Source organism: Protopterus annectens, chromosome 17.part0 (assembly GCF_019279795.1).
Source record: "Protopterus annectens isolate FY-2018-M chromosome 17.part0, PAN1.0, whole genome shotgun sequence".
Lineage (NCBI taxonomy): Eukaryota > Metazoa > Chordata > Ceratodontiformes > Protopteridae > Protopterus > Protopterus annectens.
In genome coordinates this window covers 807,688,516-807,707,223 of record NC_056751.1, presented here as the reverse complement: position 1 = coordinate 807,707,223, position 18,708 = coordinate 807,688,516, and the positions used below count along the sequence as shown (strand labels likewise).

The window sequence follows — 18,708 nt, the reverse complement described above, 5'->3', positions numbered from 1 at the left end:
CAGACCATAATGCTTTGCCACAGATGGCCTGCACCTGTTGCCCCTGGGATTCTGGATACTGGCTAAGGCTCGTGCTGCCCCTATAGTGCCTTTTTTAGGCAAGGTTCAAATAACAAATTCACCTCCATAATAGGAACAGGCAAGCAAAAACTGAGGGTAATGTTACTCAATGCTAGAAGTCAAATCTCAAAATGCACTCACTCGAGGCACTCCTTAAAATGGAGAACATTGATATCCGTGCAGTGACTGAGACCTGGTTCAAGGCTCCAGAGAGCACCCCTGCACTACCAGGCTATAACTCATACCATACTTTTCAGCCATGTAACCTGGACCGAAACAACAAAGGCAGAGGTGTGTCCATATTCATTAAGGATATCCACACCTTTAGGCTAGTTGCTCAGCATAATGCATCCGAGGTTATCCAAGTGCAACAAACTCTGGGCAAAACTGCAATCCAAATTTTAGCTTGCTACAGATCCCCCACCATGCTCCAGGATTCCCACTCCTCTTTTCTTGATGTACTGGAAAATATTAGGGTTCAACCAAACACCCTAATAATGGGCGACTTCAAATACCCCACCATTAACTGGGAAAACTACTTGTGTACCAACTCCTTAGCTCAACGCTTTCTGGAATTCATTAACTCCAATGCCCTGGATCAACTTATCCACACCCCCACCATGGGCAACAATATCCTAGACCTAGTCATTACCAACATGAGTGACCGGTGTTCCACACCTGAAGTCATCTCCTCATTGGTCCGATCTGACCATAAGCTAATTACCCTTGATATCCACATCCCGCCCCCACCCCTCATTAAGGAAACCACAGTAAAAACATTTCTCCAAAGCCAACTTCATGCTTCTTAAGACAGAAGTGGTGAACTTCATGACACCCATGCAAATGGACAATATGTTTACAACTGCTGAATCCTACACAAATGCACTCTATAAGCACTTACACGAGTGCATGGATTGTGCTATCCCAAACGGAACCAAGACACTATCCTCCAAAAAAAGGAAGCCAATCTGGTGGTCCCCTGTCATAAACAAACTGTACAACAGAAGGAAGAAACCGTTTCAAAAGAGAGCAAAATCCCATGAGTGGAGGAGCTCCCTGGTCAGCCTCAGTAAGAAGCTGAGATCCCTTATAAGATCCTCCAAAGCTAGCTATGAAAACAAAATCTCCACTAATTCTAAGGACAACCACAAAGCATTCTATAGCTATGTCAAGAATCTCAATGGCAACACCCAGATCTGCTCTGAGATACAGCACAAAGGCAAGAAAATTACAGAACCAACTGATATTGCCAACATCCTGGCAGATAGGTTCAGTGCTAACTTTACCCCCCTCTCACCCCCTAAAGGGCCCATATCTATACAGGAAGAATGCAGAGTCCCTGTAATCACAACTACGCAGGTAAAAGCTGCACTCTCTAAAGCCAAAAACACAGCATCCATGGGACCGGACAACATCCCAGGCTGCATTTTACATGAACTTCAGAGTGAACTGGCTCCCCACTTAAGCACCATGTTCAATAATAGCCTCGCATCAGGCTTTGTGCCCACTGAATGGAGCACAGGAACAGTTATCCCACTCCACAAAGGGGGAGCCACCACTGATCCCAGGAACTATCGATCTATTAGCCTGACGAGCCTGGTCTGCAAGGCCATGGAACTCATAAACAAAGACATTGGTAACCTCTAAACTCTGGATCCCATCCAGTTCGGGATTGTGAAAGGCAGATCATGCCTCCTGAACCTGATCAATTTTTGTGAGGCAGTCACCAAAGCCGTAGATGAGGGTAAGGTGGTTCACACAGCCTATCTTGACCTCGCCAAGGCTTTTGACACCATCCCCCATTCTGGAATTATAGCTAAACTCACTAAACTAGGTATAAATCCCTATGTCACAAGATGGGTTGCCAACTGGCTCACTGACAGAACCCACAATGTAAAAGTTGCGGACTCCAAATCTGACCTCAAAGCAGTGACAAGTGGAGTACCACAGGGTTCCATCCTGGGACCTCTCCTGTTTGGTATCTACTTCTCTGAAGTACAGGCTAACACAGAAGGCCTCTGGCTAATGAAGTTCACAGATGACTGCAAACTAGGAGCCATAGTCAAGTCCCCAAATGATGTGGACATCCTACATAAGGGCCTCGCTGAGACAGATGCTGGTGTCAGAGCCATGGCCTCAAGCTCAATGCCAAAAAGTGCAGTGTCATCCCCTTTGGTAAAAACTCTGTACCCATTAACTACCACATAGGCAGCAATCTACTTAACACTGAATGCATGATAAGAGACCTTGGGACCCAGGTGGACACTAGTCTCTCCTTTGATAGTCACATCACCAAAAGTAGTCAGGAAGTCCTTCTATGTGGCACACCTTATCATAAAAGGGTTCTTATTCAGGAAAAAAGAGGTCATTGTTCCCCTCTACTCGACACTCATTAGACCCATTATAGAGTACAACGCCCCTTTTGGAATGTACCTCACAAGACATCTGCAGCAGCTGGAAAGGCCACAGAAGTACCTCACAAAGAGGATTACTAGCCTCAAACAAATGCCCTACACTGACCACCTCAAAAAATTCCAGCTTTACTCCGTAGCATATCGCCTACTCCGAGGTGATCTCTGCCCAACGTATAAAGCTATGTCAGACCCAGAGCTGTTGGACATGCTACACCTAAAGAAATCCCAATCCCTCCAAGCTACACACTCTAGGGACCTAAACCTTGTCACCACAATAAACAGGACATACTGGAGGGATAGATTCCTGTCCCAGAGACTTCCCATACTCTGGAACAGGCTACCCATCTATGTCAAGCAAACTTCTTCATTAGCACTCTTCAAGAAAAATCTTGATGAGTGGATTGGAAATAGGAAATAGACCCCGGGGATCACTTCTGTGTCTCTGCTCGACAGTGGCACAGGAAAATAACTTTCTTGGGTGGCATAAGCCAGGGAACCTTGTTGGCTAGGCTTACGTAGGCCCTTGGGCCAATAGCCTAGTACCTACCTATGAACCTATGATGTGGTATCAGTTAAAAGTGAAATACATAAAAATGCAGACTATTTTGCAGCAAATGTCAGTTTTGCAATTGTTTCAGTCCTTATTTGAATAGAGTTATTTGTGTGACAAAAGCTGGTTAAGCAAGCTGGTAGTTGTAGTTTGTGATGAACACTCTGGTGAAAGGAAGTCATGAAAAGTCACAGAAGAAGCAAATGCAATAAAATTAGAATCTGCTTTAAATAAGTGACAATTTTAAAGGGGACAATAAATTTATAAAACAAATAATTGATGAAGTGATTCTCAAAAAAAAAAGTCAATATTTTTTCAGAATGCTGCAAGATCTACAACGCATTGTGTTGGCTAATAAAATTGCGTAACAGGTCTGTAGGTATGACTGGGATACATTGACAGGATAAGTATGGCAATGCAATACAGTGATGGGGTAAGTATGACAAAGCAGCACAGTGATGAGGTAAGTATGACAAATCAGTACAGTGATGAGGTAAGTATGACAACGCATCACAGTGATGGGGTATGGCAAATGCAATACAGTGATGGGGTAGGTATGACAACACAGTACAGTGATGGATAAGAATGACAAAGCAGTACAGTGATGGGTAAGTATGACAAGGCAAAACAATGATGGGGTAAGTATGACAAGGCAATACAGTGATAGGATAAATATGACACAGCAATACAGTGATGGATAAGTATGACAAAGGAGTACAGTGATGGGGCAAGTATGACATAGCAATATAGTGGTGGGGTAAGTTTGACATAGCAATACAGTGATGGGGTAAGTATGACAAAGCAGTACAGTGATGGGGTAAGTATGACAAAGAAGTACAGTGATGGGGTAAGTATGACATAGTACAGTGATGGGGTATGAATGACAAAGCAGTACAGTGATGGGGTAGGTATGACAAAGCAATACAGTGATAGGGTAAATATGACATAGCAATACAGTGATGGTGTAAGTATGACAAAGCAATACAGTGATGGGATATGTATGACAAAGCAGTGCAGTGATGGGGTGGGTATGACAAAGCAAAACAGTGATGGGGTAAGTATGGTAAAATGTGAAGGTTGCTTAGTTCAGGTTAGAGTCTTCAACTGGTAATAGGTCCTATATTTAATGAGGATTTGCAGACAGAACTGAAGGACACATTTATTTTTGTTGGCTGTGTTACATTCTAGCTAAACTTCTGGTATAAAAGTTTTGCTGTGTCTGTGATTTCATTGTTGACCTGCTGGCTTAACAGATTTCTAGATTTATCAGTGGGAATGATTACATGCTAATCTTACCATCTTTGCCCTAGAAACAGTTTAGGGTCTGCACTTTTATATTAAAGGGATACTATTTTGTGCTAACTTTTAACTACTGTATTTTCTTTCTTGGCTGTGCGTGTAGCTAAACTCTGATACCTCTCAGACACTGCTAGACTGGGTCCTTTGGTATATCCAAAGGTGGTTCCAGCAGAATTAATTGTACTTTAGTGTAAATGAAATTGCTCCAAATGCTCATTCATTTATTAGTAATGCTTAGTTTTTATCATGTTCTTTTTTATTGTTGTAATATGTTAATATTACTTATGTTGGTTTCACAATAGCTATTTTCAAGGTGTAGAAATCTGTTTAGAGCGAACTGGGATGCTTTTTCAGGTTTTACTGTAAAAGCCAAATTATGTACAAATAGCCCAGACAGTGACTGAGCCTTATTTCTCAATGCAATTTGAAAACAATAGATCAGACATAAAAATAATCAATCTGCATGTTGAGATAATGCTTAATTTTAAATAATGAGATGTATTTTTCATTCTACAGATGAGTTTGAGGCAGGGTATGTCCAGTTTAGAGTATTCAACAATGAAAGAGCAGCAATGGCCATGTGTTCAGGAGTGAAAGTCATCGGCTGTAACACAGAGCATGTAAGTTATTCTGGTTTATTAATCATGTGATCAAACAACATTAATCTGATTAACCAATGGAGACGTGCATACTCTTTGCATAGCATGCCATTTATCAGATGTTAGAGGCAGTTACCATTTAGAATGCTATATTTCCCTTTTTTACCATGTAATAACAGTAAAATAAGCAAATGTATTGCAATATAACAGGTAGAAAAGTTCAGTGATTCAGCATCATCAGATAACATGAACGTAACCAGGACTCCAGATAAAATGATTCCATTCATAATAAATAGGCTTTTAATGCTTTTATAAAGGGTTCATGGGTAGTTACTAGGCTTGCAGTCCAGGGGACTGTTGAAAAGCCTAGCCAAAATTCCCAGTCGTCAATAAGCAGTCTCTCGTTAAGTGACCTGCTCAAGGCCACACAACAGAAAGTTGAAGGAAGAGGGAATCAAACCCTGTAACACTAGGTTTATAGCTCACAGCCTTAACCCTTTGTGCCAACTGACAGAATTTCTTCCTGTATGAAAAGATTAAGTCAAGCCTCTTCTGAGAGGGCTCAACGCTGAATGAGTATGGTAAAACTGTGTTATTTTCCTTCATAAATCTTCCTCAAGGATGGATTTAAGACAAAAAGATTCAGAGTTTTTGGTTTCAGGATTTCAGACTTTGCCAAAATGTGTCATTTCTTGGAAAAAGCTGTGTAGAAGTCAACAAAAACACAACATAATTGCATTTGCATAAACAACAAGCCTTATGTGTAAACTAATTTTAATGTAAGGGGAAAAGCATCATATTTATGCATGGCGCAGTGGTAGCCCTGTCACCTCACAGCAAGAGATTCTCTGGTTCGATTTTCATCTGGAGTGCCTTCTCTGCGGAGTCTGCATGTCTTCCCTGCGTTTGTGTGGGTTTTCTCCGGGTACTCCGGTTTCCTCCCACATTACAAGACATACATCTAGAGTATTTCTTCCTGGGCATCTGCTGAAAATTGGCTTTGTTCCAAGTTGGACTTTCCTGGTAAACAAATGTTAAATAAATAATACACAGAAGTATTCTGATTAAAAAATATGAAACAGTGCAGTAAGGGAGTACAGGCATAAAGAGAGCAAAACTGTCAGTTCTGTTAAGAAGAAACAAACTTTTTTTGATATTTAAGAGAACGAGGGAATAATAAGGGACAGATAGTGAAGCTGTAAAATTTCAATGCAATTTGAGCAGAAGAATATATGAATAAGCAGAGCAGCTAAATTAATACTTTCAGTATTTATGATGGAATGTTAGGGAAGAGAAGATTTTATTAGAAACAGCCAGTACAAAGGCCCAGGATAAGAGGTTTGATCACAGTCCTTTCTTACAGGAAAGGTTCATGAAAAACTCAAAACTGAAATGTATTTATCATACATATAATGTAATTTCAGGGTTGCCTTTGTGATTCCTGTTGGTGTCCTCCAGATATGAACACATTAAGAATTAAGAAGAGTATCCCAACAAAGCTGGGACCATGAATCAAGAAAAATTAAAACCTCTGCAACTGGTCTGTGTTGTATGATAAAGTCATTCAGTCACATTACCATCATAAATTATATATATATATATATATATATATATATATATATATATATATATATATATATATATATATATATAAACATATACATGGGTCTACTTTGTTTCATTGAAAGCTCATTTCACTGAATTTCAGTTCACCATGACCAAATCGCTGAAATCTCAAATTACTGAAAACTCATTTTACCAAATCTCATTTTACTGAAGTGAAGTGATGGTACTGTGTAGAGCACTGTAAGGCAATTAAAAGGTAAATGCCCTTTTCCCCACTGTAGTGCGATCCTGGAGTTAGTATATATAGTTGAGGGTGTGTGGGGGCACAGCCCCCCACACTGGGGGGCGTGGTGGCGTAAACCCCCCCACTAGTTTGGTTTTATATTATATTTCATCAAAAGCTTATAAACAATACATTTTAAATCATAGACATGCATACTTACAACACTAATGACTAACTCTTTCCAGAAGACAATATAAACCCAAACTAAGTGAGGGGGGGCTACACCACCCACATCCAGTGTGGAGAGCTGTGCCCCCCACACCCTCCCTAACTATATATACTAACTCCAGGATCACACTGCAGTGGGGAAAAGGGCATATACCTTTTACTTGCTGTACAATACACTACACAGAGTGCCAGTACTTCACTTCAGTGAAATGAGATTCAGTAAAATGAGGTTTCGGTAATTTGAGCTTTCAGCAATTTGGTCAGGGTGAATTCAAATTCAGTGAAATGAGCTTTCAATGAAACAAAGTAGACCCATATATATATATATATATATATATATATATATGGAGAGAGAGAGAGAGAGAGAGAGAGAAAGTGTGTGTGAGTGAGTGCAATGTGTCCCAAAAAAGAACCTAAACATTATTTACATTTCTCTTTCTATGTTTTATGTACACATAGATATAGATATACACTCTGGAAATAATATTGTAGTTTTAGAGTATATTATGTATTTTGAGTGTTATAACATGAAATAGAAACCTGTGTGATTCTGCATTATAAAAGACATCCAAAAGTAAAAAAAAGAGTCTTAAAGTTCTCTGGTACCTTTTTGAATACAGGCACATCTGCAGTACGATCAAAAAACAAGGGTCTAGTAACCCTCTAACTGTAACAGTAGGTATCGTCCTGTTAGTCAAAGATTGCCTGCTATAAACATTCCTTATGACATTTTCTAAGAGTCCTTACTCTTGGCCACAGAACTCCCCCCTCAGTGAGAAAACGTGTAGTAGTCTGTTTTTAGGCCTACTTTTTATTAGAAGGTGATGTGGTCTTCTGCACTCTGAGCTTATGTACTACCAGAATGCCTAATACTGTAGCTCCAAAACCCCCATAGAGATTGCTCAGGTGCTTATACCAGACAGGGGAAACTGTAGTCTGTGTGTTTTTTTCTAGTAACTTCAGCCAATAAAGGTGATTACATTGAGTGCTGCTTCTTTATTTGAGTTATTTCTCATAGGTTCATAGGTTGGTACTAGGCTATCAGCCCTAGGGCCTATACAAGCCTAGCCATAACAATTCCCTGGCTATTTCTTCCCACATTATTTACTTTCCTGGACCCCTGTCTAGCAGGGCGACTGACGTGATCCCTGGGGTGAATTTCCTTTCTCCCATCCAATTGTCAAGGTTCCTCTTGAAGAGGTCCAAAGAGGCACTCTGCTTGACATGTATGGGCAATCTATTTCAGAGTCTGGGGAGTCTCTGGGTCAGGAACCTATCCCTCCAGCATGTTTTGTTTATTGTGATGACAAGGTTTAGATCCCTGGAGCGTGTAGCTCTGAGGGATTGGGATTTCTTTAAGTGTAGCATGTCCAACAGCTCTGGGTTTGACATGGCCGTGTATGTTAAGCAGAGATCGCCTCTGAGTAGACGATATGCGACCGAGTATAGCTGGAGTTTTTTAAGGCGGTCAGCATAGGGCATCTGCTTTAGGCCTGTGATTCTTTTAGTGAGGTATTTCTGAGGCCTTTCCAGTTGTTGCAGATGTCTTGAGAGGTACATACCAAATGGGGCGTTGTATTCTTTAATGGGTTTAATGAGGGATGAGTACAGTGGGACAATGACCTCCTTCTTTCTGGATGAAAAGCCCTTCGTGATGAGGTGTGCCACATAGAAGGATTTCCTGACTGTTGTGGCGATGTGGTTATCGAAGGTGAGACCACTGTCCACCTGTGTCCCTTTGCTGTCTATTTGCTACTCCCCGATCTTAAGTGGTAAGTTTTCAAGCCATGGAACAATTTGGTTGTTTGTGTGTGCATATATTTGTGTATGTAGACATAGATAGATAGATAGATGGATGGATAGATAGGATACAGCAGTATGCTACAGTACCAAAGGGAACAGCCTGAAGTCGATTTTCATGTTTAAGCAGGTTTACTTATGCATAAATAAAAAAAAAAATTGTTTCTTGTCAAGTGTGGGGAATAATGGAAAAAATTGCTCTAGCAAAGTCTCTGCATGATCCTTCTTAAGTCAGAAAATGAGTAACATTTCAGCAAAGTCTTTCTACAAACCTTCTTGGCTCTGACTGTGGATCTACCCCACAGAAAACCAAAATGTTACAGTCCCAAACAGACAGATATTTTCAGCATTTTCCACAAGTCTCTCCTTCAGTCTGCAGAATAGCAGCCTTTTTATCCCTTCCTAGCTTCAGAGATATGTTTCAAAATCTCTTCTTTTTGTATTCAGCTACACTTGCCACTCTATAGAGACTGTGTCTTGACACAGGAACCAAGAATCTGATCTTAGCAGGAATAGTAATACACACACGCGCGCACACACACACACACACACACACACACACACACACACACACACACACACACACACACACACACACACACACACACACACACAATTTTAGGTTCCATAATTTTGGAGTATCAGGATTGTGAATGTCAAAATTTCAATGTACACTTATAGATGAGTATATTTTCAATTATCAAACTGAAGTTACATTAACACTCACTCACTTGACAGCTTCAGACTGATCATTCCACATGAGGTATAATTCCTCAGTAAGTTAGTGAGTTATGATATTCCGTACATTGCACAGGTCATGTGGTAGGCTGTAGAAAAAAAAAGCTGTACCTGACGACAACATGGCATAGTTGTAGTTCTGCACACACACACGAAATTAACCTTACTGTGATCCATATACTATAAAGTGTATGATCTAAAGTGATGCATTTCAAACAATCCAGCATTGTGTGAATAGCCTTGTGCTGCAGTGAGCCTTTCCTGTTGGGTATATTGGAGTTATTAAGGTGACAAAGGCACTACAGAGTGTAGCCTCAGCTGCACTCCTTAACTCTGTTCTGCTGTTGCACAGTAGTGAACCTAACTGCATGTAGAGCCATGTTCCTGACATCCAAAAGATAATGTCATTGGTGATGCTATCCTTCTACAAAGTTCTGCATTTGTGTTATATTATATTCATCTAACTGTGCTACACGCCAAAACTTTGGTGAGAAAAGTGGGGTAAAATGAACTGTCACTGCCATCTAGTATGGAATTTCCTGAATGTGCCATACAATTAGTACTCTTTTAAAGTACTGCACAAATGCTGCAGAAATGATGCAGCCTGTGGTGAAAAATGAAGTTTCACCTCTTCACAAACCACTCCTATTTAACAAATGTCTAATAAACATAGTACTATAAGTCCAGTATAGCAAAGCCAAATCGAATGTCTGCCTCTTCCTCCAAAGATTATTGAGAAATGAAAATAATAGCCTTTTAGTTCCGCTTGGGGAACATATAAACACCTGATTTCCGCATGTTTAAAATTGCACATAACATAACATACAGGACTGATAGAGAGCAGACAGAAGTCTCCCACACGCCGGCCTTAGGCATAGGCCAACTAGGCGGCTGCTCTAGTAAGGGCACTTTTCCAGTATTTATTTGGTGTAGATAGACCTTGATGGGGGCACCGGGTGGTGTGGTGGTGGGGTACCGTGGAGTTCTTTTGCCTAGGGCACCAGTTGACCTAAGGCCGCTCACACCTCATAAAATAAATGTCAAAGACTTATATGCTTTATGCTGTTTACTGCTCATGCATACGCATATAAAATGTAGAGCCCCTTGATTCCATGGCAGATTTTTCTCATATATATATTTTGCTGTGTGGTAATTACTACAATTGTACAATTGGTGCTCACATTACTGAAAGACCTTGGCATAAATTCACCAGATTTCAAACTCCATATGCCAACATTCAAACCATCTAACTTTTCAGTTAGAGGAACAGATCCAATCATACACCGTTAATGCCACCCATTAACCATAAGTATTTTTTCTTAATGGCAGCTGTACTATTACATCTGCAGAAGTAGCTGCCACAGTGCTGTCAAGTACAATGCCTGCACAAAGACAATGGACAGTTACTCAGCACATAATTAATTATCCACCATTATAGTAACACCTCAGCTAGATTGACAGTATGCATCTAGGTTTATTGATTCATAGGTGTTTACTAAGTTAATGACCACAAGGACCTTTTAAAGCCTGTCCATGCTTCCCAAATCTCTGACAAGTTCTGATACTCTTGGTAAGTGTAAGCAGGGGCTTGTGAGATGAAACATTTACAAGCCGGGGCCTGGGAAAAGAGCCAAGGCTGCCTGTGTTCATAAGAGACATATGTGCCAAACCATGGATGAATTTCCTATTCCCCATCCAGTTGTCCAAGTTACACTTGAATTTGGTTAGGGAGGAACTCTGCTTCACATGGATGGGGTGCCTGTTCCAGAGAAGGAGTAGTCTCTGGAATACATACCTGTCTCTCCAGCAAGTCCTGTTTATATCACAGACAAGGTTTAAGTTTTTAGAAAGGGTAATTCTGGTGCTGTTTGTTTTGTGGACATGCAGGAGGTTCGTGAAAGTGGGGTCTGACAATGCCTTGTATGCCAGGCATATATCTCCCCTCAACAGCCTGTAGGAGACAGACTACAGTGATTGGACCTTGAGGTGGTCTGCATAGGGCATGTTACTTACGCCCTGTATTCTTTCAGTGAGGAATGTCTGTGGACATTCCAATTGTTGATATGCCTTGTTAGGTACATACTAAGGGGGCATTATAGTCAATGGTAGGTCTGATGAATGCCAAATCCAGTGGAGCAATGACTTCCTTGGACCTAGATGCCATACCTTTGTTTATAAGTTGCACAACATAGAATGATTTCCTAACTGCTGTAGACACACAATGGTCAAAGGTTAGATTACTCTCTGTGTGTGTCCCCTAGTCCCTGACTACTTTGTCAACTCTTAGTGGTGTGTTGTCAATATAGGTTCATAGGTTCGTACTAGGCTAACTGCTCTTGTGAGTCATTTTAAGCCTAGCCATGTATCCCTTGTGAGACTCAAACCCAGCACCTTGTGTTTGTAAGGCAAACACCTTAACCATTAGGCCACCCTCCCAACCCATGATATGATAGTTACTGGGGGTGGATGACTTCCCAAAGTATACTATTATGCATTTCTTGGCATTTAGTTTTAGACCATGGCTCTGACACCAATTATATGTCTGTGTCAGCCGTTCCTGGAGAACATTTGTGTCAGTGGGGGATTCAATGACAACTCCTAACTTGCAATCATCTGCAAATATAGTCAGGCAGAGGCCACTAACATGAGTCTTGACTTTAGAGAAGTAAATCCCCAAAAGGAGTGGTCCCAGGATTGATCCCTGAGGGACTCTGCTTGTGACTGGCTTCTTTGTAGAGGTGGACTCCCCAATTCTAACTTCCTGGCCCTGTCTGTGAGGCAGCTAGCTATCCACTGAGTGACATAAGGGTTTGTATCTAACCTCTTGAGTTTATCAACAATGTCTCAGTGGGGTATTGTGCATAATGCCTTGGCCAGGTCACGGTAGGCAGTGTGAACCATTTTGCACTCATCCATTGCTTTGGTGACCTTCTCAAAGAAGTCTAACAGGTTGAGTAGGCATGACCTGCCCTTGATAAAAACAAATTGGGTTGGATCCAGTGTCTGGAGGTTTCTTATGTCATTATTGATCATTTCCATGATAATTCTTTCCATGGCTTTGCATATAAGACTAGTGAGATCCATGGGTCTGTAGTTTTCAGGGGGTGTAGTTGGCCCACCTTTGTGCAGAGGGATGACTGTTGCTGCTGACCATTCATGAGGCATAAATAACAATTCCAGAGGTCCTGATAGGTCATGCTTCATGCTGTTTAGAAGGAATTCTGAAATATTGTTTGGGGCAATTGATGCAGTGTTCTTGGCCTTAGAGAGAGCATTGAGTACCTGTTACTTAGTTATAGCAGGGGGAGTTATATTTGATGTTATTTCCTGAGGGATGGTTGAGGGGGAGAGAGGGGTAAAGTTGGAGCTGAATTTGTTGACTAGTAAGTTTGCTATATCTTCTGGTTCAGCATAGGTAGCTCTGTTAACAATATGCTCTGCTCACAATTATGTATTGTCTTTGAGGCTGCGGATGTAGCTAAAGAATGGTTTACCTTTACATATGTGAAAATCACTTGTACGATTGCTCATATGTGCGAATCATAGGCATGAAACACAAAACCGCTACAGTTTCCAGTGTTCGAAAATCAGCAAATCGAAAAGCAGATTCGCTGATTTTCAAATATAAAAGTCAAATGGGAAGTGCAATGAAGTGTAATGCAGGGGGGCTTTGCCCCCCACACCCCCCCTACTTTAATATACTAACTCTGAGATCGCACTACAGTGGGGAAAGGGTCCATTTTCCAATCCCCACTATAGTGCAATCCTACCCCAAAATGCCAAATCTGCAATGAGCGAATGTCACTGTGCATTTGCTCATTGCACATTCGAAGCATTTTGTGTTTGACGTTTACAAACGTCCTTTCAAACATCTGCTGTTTGCCCGTGTGCAGAATGCACATATGAAGGTAAACCCTAAAGAATACCTTGTTGTTGTCCTCAGCTTGGGAGGCCAAATTCACCTCAAATTTGGCTTTAGTAGACTTTATTTGTCTTCTGAGAGAGTGCTTTTATCCATCTGGGTGCTGCACCTTCTAAGTCTTGCCATGATTTTCTTATTTCTGTTATACAGCCCATTGATGATGTAATTCTACCAGGGTGGCTTTTTTTGAGTTAGTTCTGTACTTCTTTCTGGTGGGTACAGCTGCCTCTATGCAGCTATTAACATGCTTATATAGGGTTTATATGAACAGTTACACGTTAGCACCAGTGCTCTCAGGGTATATGGAGGCTTGAAATGTTGCCATTTTATCACTAAATAATAAGTTAGCCTTAGAGAAATTCCTGAATATTCCAGGGTTAGCTGGGATTACAGGTTTTATTTTTATCCCAAAGGAGACTGTTTTCTGGAATGACCTTACCAGAGAAGACATTACACAAGGGGGTGTACAGCCCTCTCCCATATTAGTGAGGATCAGATCCAGCATGGTTGAACCCCTGGTTAGTGTAGTGACAGTCTGGTACTTACAAAATCCAGGAAGCTCTGTGCCTGTACATTTGGTGTCACATGCGACTCCTAGTTAATACTGGGGTAATTAAGGTCGCCCATGAATATGGAATTGGGTTGAATGGTAAGTGTTTCCAAAAAATTTAAATATATGTTTTAAGTTTCCTGTGTCACAGAGTGGGGCTTAGAGCATGCAAAGAACTGGTATGGAAAATTGTACATGGAGAAGCTCAAATGCATTGTCCTGTCTGACCAGCCTTGAAGTATATTTATTTTTGATGTAAATCAATACACTTCCACCTTAAGTCCCTGTCTGTGTAGTAGCTGGTCTAAATGTGTGGAAGGCATTATAGCCTTGCAACGCCACTGCACAGATGTCAGCATTCTCTAGGTTGAAGAGAGCTGCTAGGAAGTAGAGTTTTTTTGGTCAGCTGACTTCAGTAATTCTCGCCCCAGTAGTTATTGTAACTACTTCTCCCTTACATTTCTCCTATAATTTTTGCACGCATGCCCAATAGCTCTTATCATGCAGTATGCATTCATTTGTGTATAGCTAACTGTTCATATGCAACATATCTCTTGATCACTGGGATTTTATAGTATTTTATATTCTTGCAATTCCTCCCATCTCCAACATTTCCTGCATTTCATTTGGGAATGCCATTGTAAAACATGCCATGTCTCATGCTTTTCCTTGTTAACCAAGCCCTATACAACAGCCACTAAGTAGCATTTCAGCATACTCGATCAACACATATTCAACTACATTGCTGCACAATCTTTAGAATTCTCAATTACTCACATTTATGATCATTTTTGTTTGCATTCTTCACTTAAAAGGAGACTGTTCAATCACCTGCATCTAAACCTGTGCAGGCACCTACAACCCACTGTAAAGGGAGGGGAGTAGAGCTTTACTCCAAAAGAAAAAAAAATTGCAGACCGTTTAGTCCTGTTTACTGTTCTGTATTGAATGAGCTTCATGGAGAACAGATTCAATTAGATGTACCACATTCTGGGAGGAAACTAGCACATGAATTAGTGATACATGGATTACAGCAATCCTGCTATATTCAAGATAGGATTTAGTGAATGTAAGTCATCAATCTCATTAATTTTCATACCACAGGCAGAGTGTTCTGACACTCTGAAACCCTAGAGAAAGGAAGTTTCCCCTTTATCCCCTTAAAGGTTAAGCAATCTAAAAGTTTGTATATTTAGTGAGGTGTGTATGTGTGGAGGGGTGTTGCACCCCTGTCACAAAATGCTTTTGATAATCTTTATTGTTAAAGCTGACATTTCCCAGTCTGGAATTACAGTTATGTTTTGTGCTCCAGTCATAGTAATGTTGATTAGTTCCTATGAATCCCATAAATTATTGCCTCCATTCCCAATCTGGGTATCAGGTACTTGATTCTTCAGACATTCCTGAGATGAAGTATGAATACTTAATAACAGCTGACACCTGGTATTTACAAGTCAACATGTTATTTTATTTCAAGTTCTCTATTTCAGTACATCTAATTAATATTGTATACTAGCACTGGCATGGATAATGTTTGTCATCTTACCATACCATGTCCCCAAAACAGGTATTTATTACTGCTTGGGAATCTACCCAAATGCTATGATATGCTGTTACAGTGTCTCTACCCAAAACAGACAGTGGTATGATACTTAGCATAATAGAAGAGCTACAAAGAGATCTCACTGTAACAGTAAAGCACATCCCCACCACCCTACTGTACCTATGACATTTTGATTTGTTTTGTTTTCCTACAGTTACTAGTGAAAAAAATTGCAAAGTTGTTAATTTCGCAATTGCTTTCAAGATACTTTCTCTATTTTTTAATTATCTGTTTCATTATTCTTGAACTCTGACAATCGTACCTACTACTGTACTGCTAATCATCCATTCCTGAACTATTGTGAAAAGGAAGAAACCTTACACCTTCTGCAACTGCTTTAGCATAATATAAGAAGGGTAGCAATATGTCAGAATTTCAGATTGTTGATTTACTATTGAATAATGTAGAAATATTTATTGTCTTTTGTAGTTTCTATACACAAAACAATACACAGTCTTCTCTAGCACATTAACTACCATCTTATTTTATAAGATTGTTTTTATTTTGGGATACGGAAAAAGCAAATATATTTTTTTTATAGTAACAAGCTTAGCTGTTATTTTATTAGATTTTATGCAGTGGTATTTATTAATGCTAAGGAAAGTATCTGTTATGCTAGACTTGTGACTTTAGACACACATGCAGATATAAATCCATCCATCTATCCACAACCCCTTTTTCCCATTTTTGCACATCAGTGACAACCATCTAGAGCCAATGTTTACACTGTTGTTGTTTTTTTTTTTCTTTTTTGTAAAAATACATATACCTGTGCTTTGCAGTGCCTAAACACAACTATTTGCCTCTCATAAACATTGATCCCTGAGAAGATATGTAACAACATGGGATATATAAAATAATTTTAGGCTATTTACCTTAGTGGCTAAGGAAACATAAGACTTATGTTGGTCCCTCACAAGGAATATGGCACTTTTTAAACAAAGTGGTGCATAAGTTGAGTTAATTCAGATGGTATGATTTACAATTACAGCAATCTATCCTTGAAGATCTGCTGCTCTGGAAAATAGTTTAGACAGGAGTGCTCACAGGCACCTTTACTATGGCATAAACTTTACTGGAGCAAAACAAGTTATTTATGAGGAGAAGGACAGCAAACTCTTAATACCCCAATCTTTTAGAGGAACCAACTAAAAGTCTGGAATAACCGTTGCTGACTTCGCAGGTCCATGCATTATTCCTTGTATTGATTGTGCTCAGTAAATAAAACACGATAACCTGCTTGTGCTTTGGTTCCATTATTTATAACAACTTTGACTGTAGTGTTATTTATGAATGTATTAACTTTGTTTTCCCTTTACCTAGGAGCCTTTGCTTCATATGAGCTTATTATGTATATGGATTGTGCAGGTTTTGTCTCTAAATTCCATATGAGTGACAAGTGTTTGCATCTACAATGGGATGTTAATGTGTTCTCCACTAAAAATCTTTTACCAAAAGTAATTTTATTAGTAAAAACAAACTGCAGAGATCTTGACCACTTGTTCTCAATTGTACATGCATTTTGTAAACTTATCTGTGGACATCCTAATTTCTGGAATAAATATATCATTTGAGGAAGTGGGCTCTTTGCATTAGTAAATTACATTGTAGTTGAGTGCATTTAGACATTCAAAGTAAGACATTATGACTTTCTTCATGGGGTAGTTTGTATTGTGGCATTATGACTTTCTTGATGGGATTGCTTGTATTGTAACAATTCATTGGGTAATGTCTATGCAAACTCATCTGAACAGCAGTCAGTGTGATAGGAAGTAGAAAGTTTCATTGGTAGTATAAAGCAAAATGTTTGCTTAGTCCACACATTACTTCACTAGGAGTACTCCCAGCAACAACAAAAGTTTGTTGATACTTTCATTTAATTATATTCATCCTTCATACATAATGTCCTAGGATTAGACAAGAAATATGTGTCAGCATTAATCTTTGGCACCTCTGATAAACATACCAAATTTATTATTAGTAATTGTAAGCTATACTTTATCTTAAAAAAATCTAACAGTATATATATATATATATATATATATATATATATATATATATTTTTTTTTTTTTTTTCAGCATTGTATTGGAGGAGGTGGTCACTTCCCTGAAGATGCTCCCAAAGAGTGTGGAGACTTTGCAAGTTTTGACTATGATGGATATGGAACTGAATACGGTTCGAGCTGTTCCAAGGCCATAACTGAGTCATCGGTGCTTATCTTCTACAAATAGAAATGTCAGTGTATTGAACTCAACTATCTGCTCTAGTATTATTTTTTAGTCTTCATTTTTATGTTATGATTTAGCGGAGGAAGTTTTTATGTGCATTTGTGAGTTATTCTTCTGTAGTTTTTTGTTGGTTTATTTTGCACACACACACACACACACACACATATATATATATATATATATATATATATATATATATATATATATATATATATGATGGTGGTGCTGCGGTAGCATTGTCCGCTCACAGTAAGACGTTGTCCTGTTCGATTCTCAGCTAAAGCGTCTTCTGTGTGGAGACATGCGTGAATTGGAGTACCTTCATTGAAGGTTGTACGTCAGGGCTGGCAACTCAGCACTTAAAAGACTACTGCCAATCATTAGCGGACCAGAGTTCCTCTGTGGCGACCCCTAACTGGGAAAAGCCGAAAGACACAACAATTGAACACTGGCTTGTCAACATTTATTTTCTGTTGCTTCTAAAATGTTCAAGGAAAAGTTCTTGGTATAGAAATTACTAGTGGACACAAATTCAACAAGTTTTCTATTTTTGTGTTAATTCTTTCTTTTTTGCTGTTGATTTAGTGTGCTTAAAGCACCCTGTGACTCCTAATTGCTAAACTGTTATTACTGTCTTTGTACCTGGTGCAAACATTTGTTAAATGTGTTCGCTGATGTTATATTCCAATTTAATATGCGTATATGTATGTATGGATTTTGATGATTGCACATTATTTTTAATAAGAAATGTTCAAATAATTCAATAACAAAAGGATAGCTAAATGAAGTGTATATTCATTAAAATATTTCCATTTTCCAAATGTGTACACACATTTTTTTTAGCTTACTTCCTGTTATTTGAAAGCTCTGAACCATAGTAATGTAAATGTAGTTTCTTCCTAGTAAGCAAAACAGAGTAAGGATGAA

The 18,708-nt window shown here is 39.4% G+C and overlaps 1 protein-coding gene across 3 annotated transcripts in view; it reads left to right on the top strand.

The window, feature by feature from the left end:
- The window catches only part of LOC122791789 (intelectin-1a-like), a 574,372-nt gene extending 556,388 nt beyond the window's left edge, over positions 1 to 17,984 (top strand). For all 3 annotated transcript variants that reach the window (XM_044059726.1, XM_044059727.1, XM_044059725.1), the window contains exons 7-8: positions 4,840 to 4,943; positions 17,632 to 17,984. In XM_044059726.1, coding sequence (XP_043915661.1) covers positions 4,840 to 4,943; positions 17,632 to 17,784 — 257 coding nt within the window. In that variant the 3' untranslated portion in view covers positions 17,785 to 17,984. The remainder of the gene's footprint in view (positions 1 to 4,839; positions 4,944 to 17,631) is intronic.
- The last annotated feature ends 724 nt before the right edge of the window (positions 17,985 to 18,708 follow it).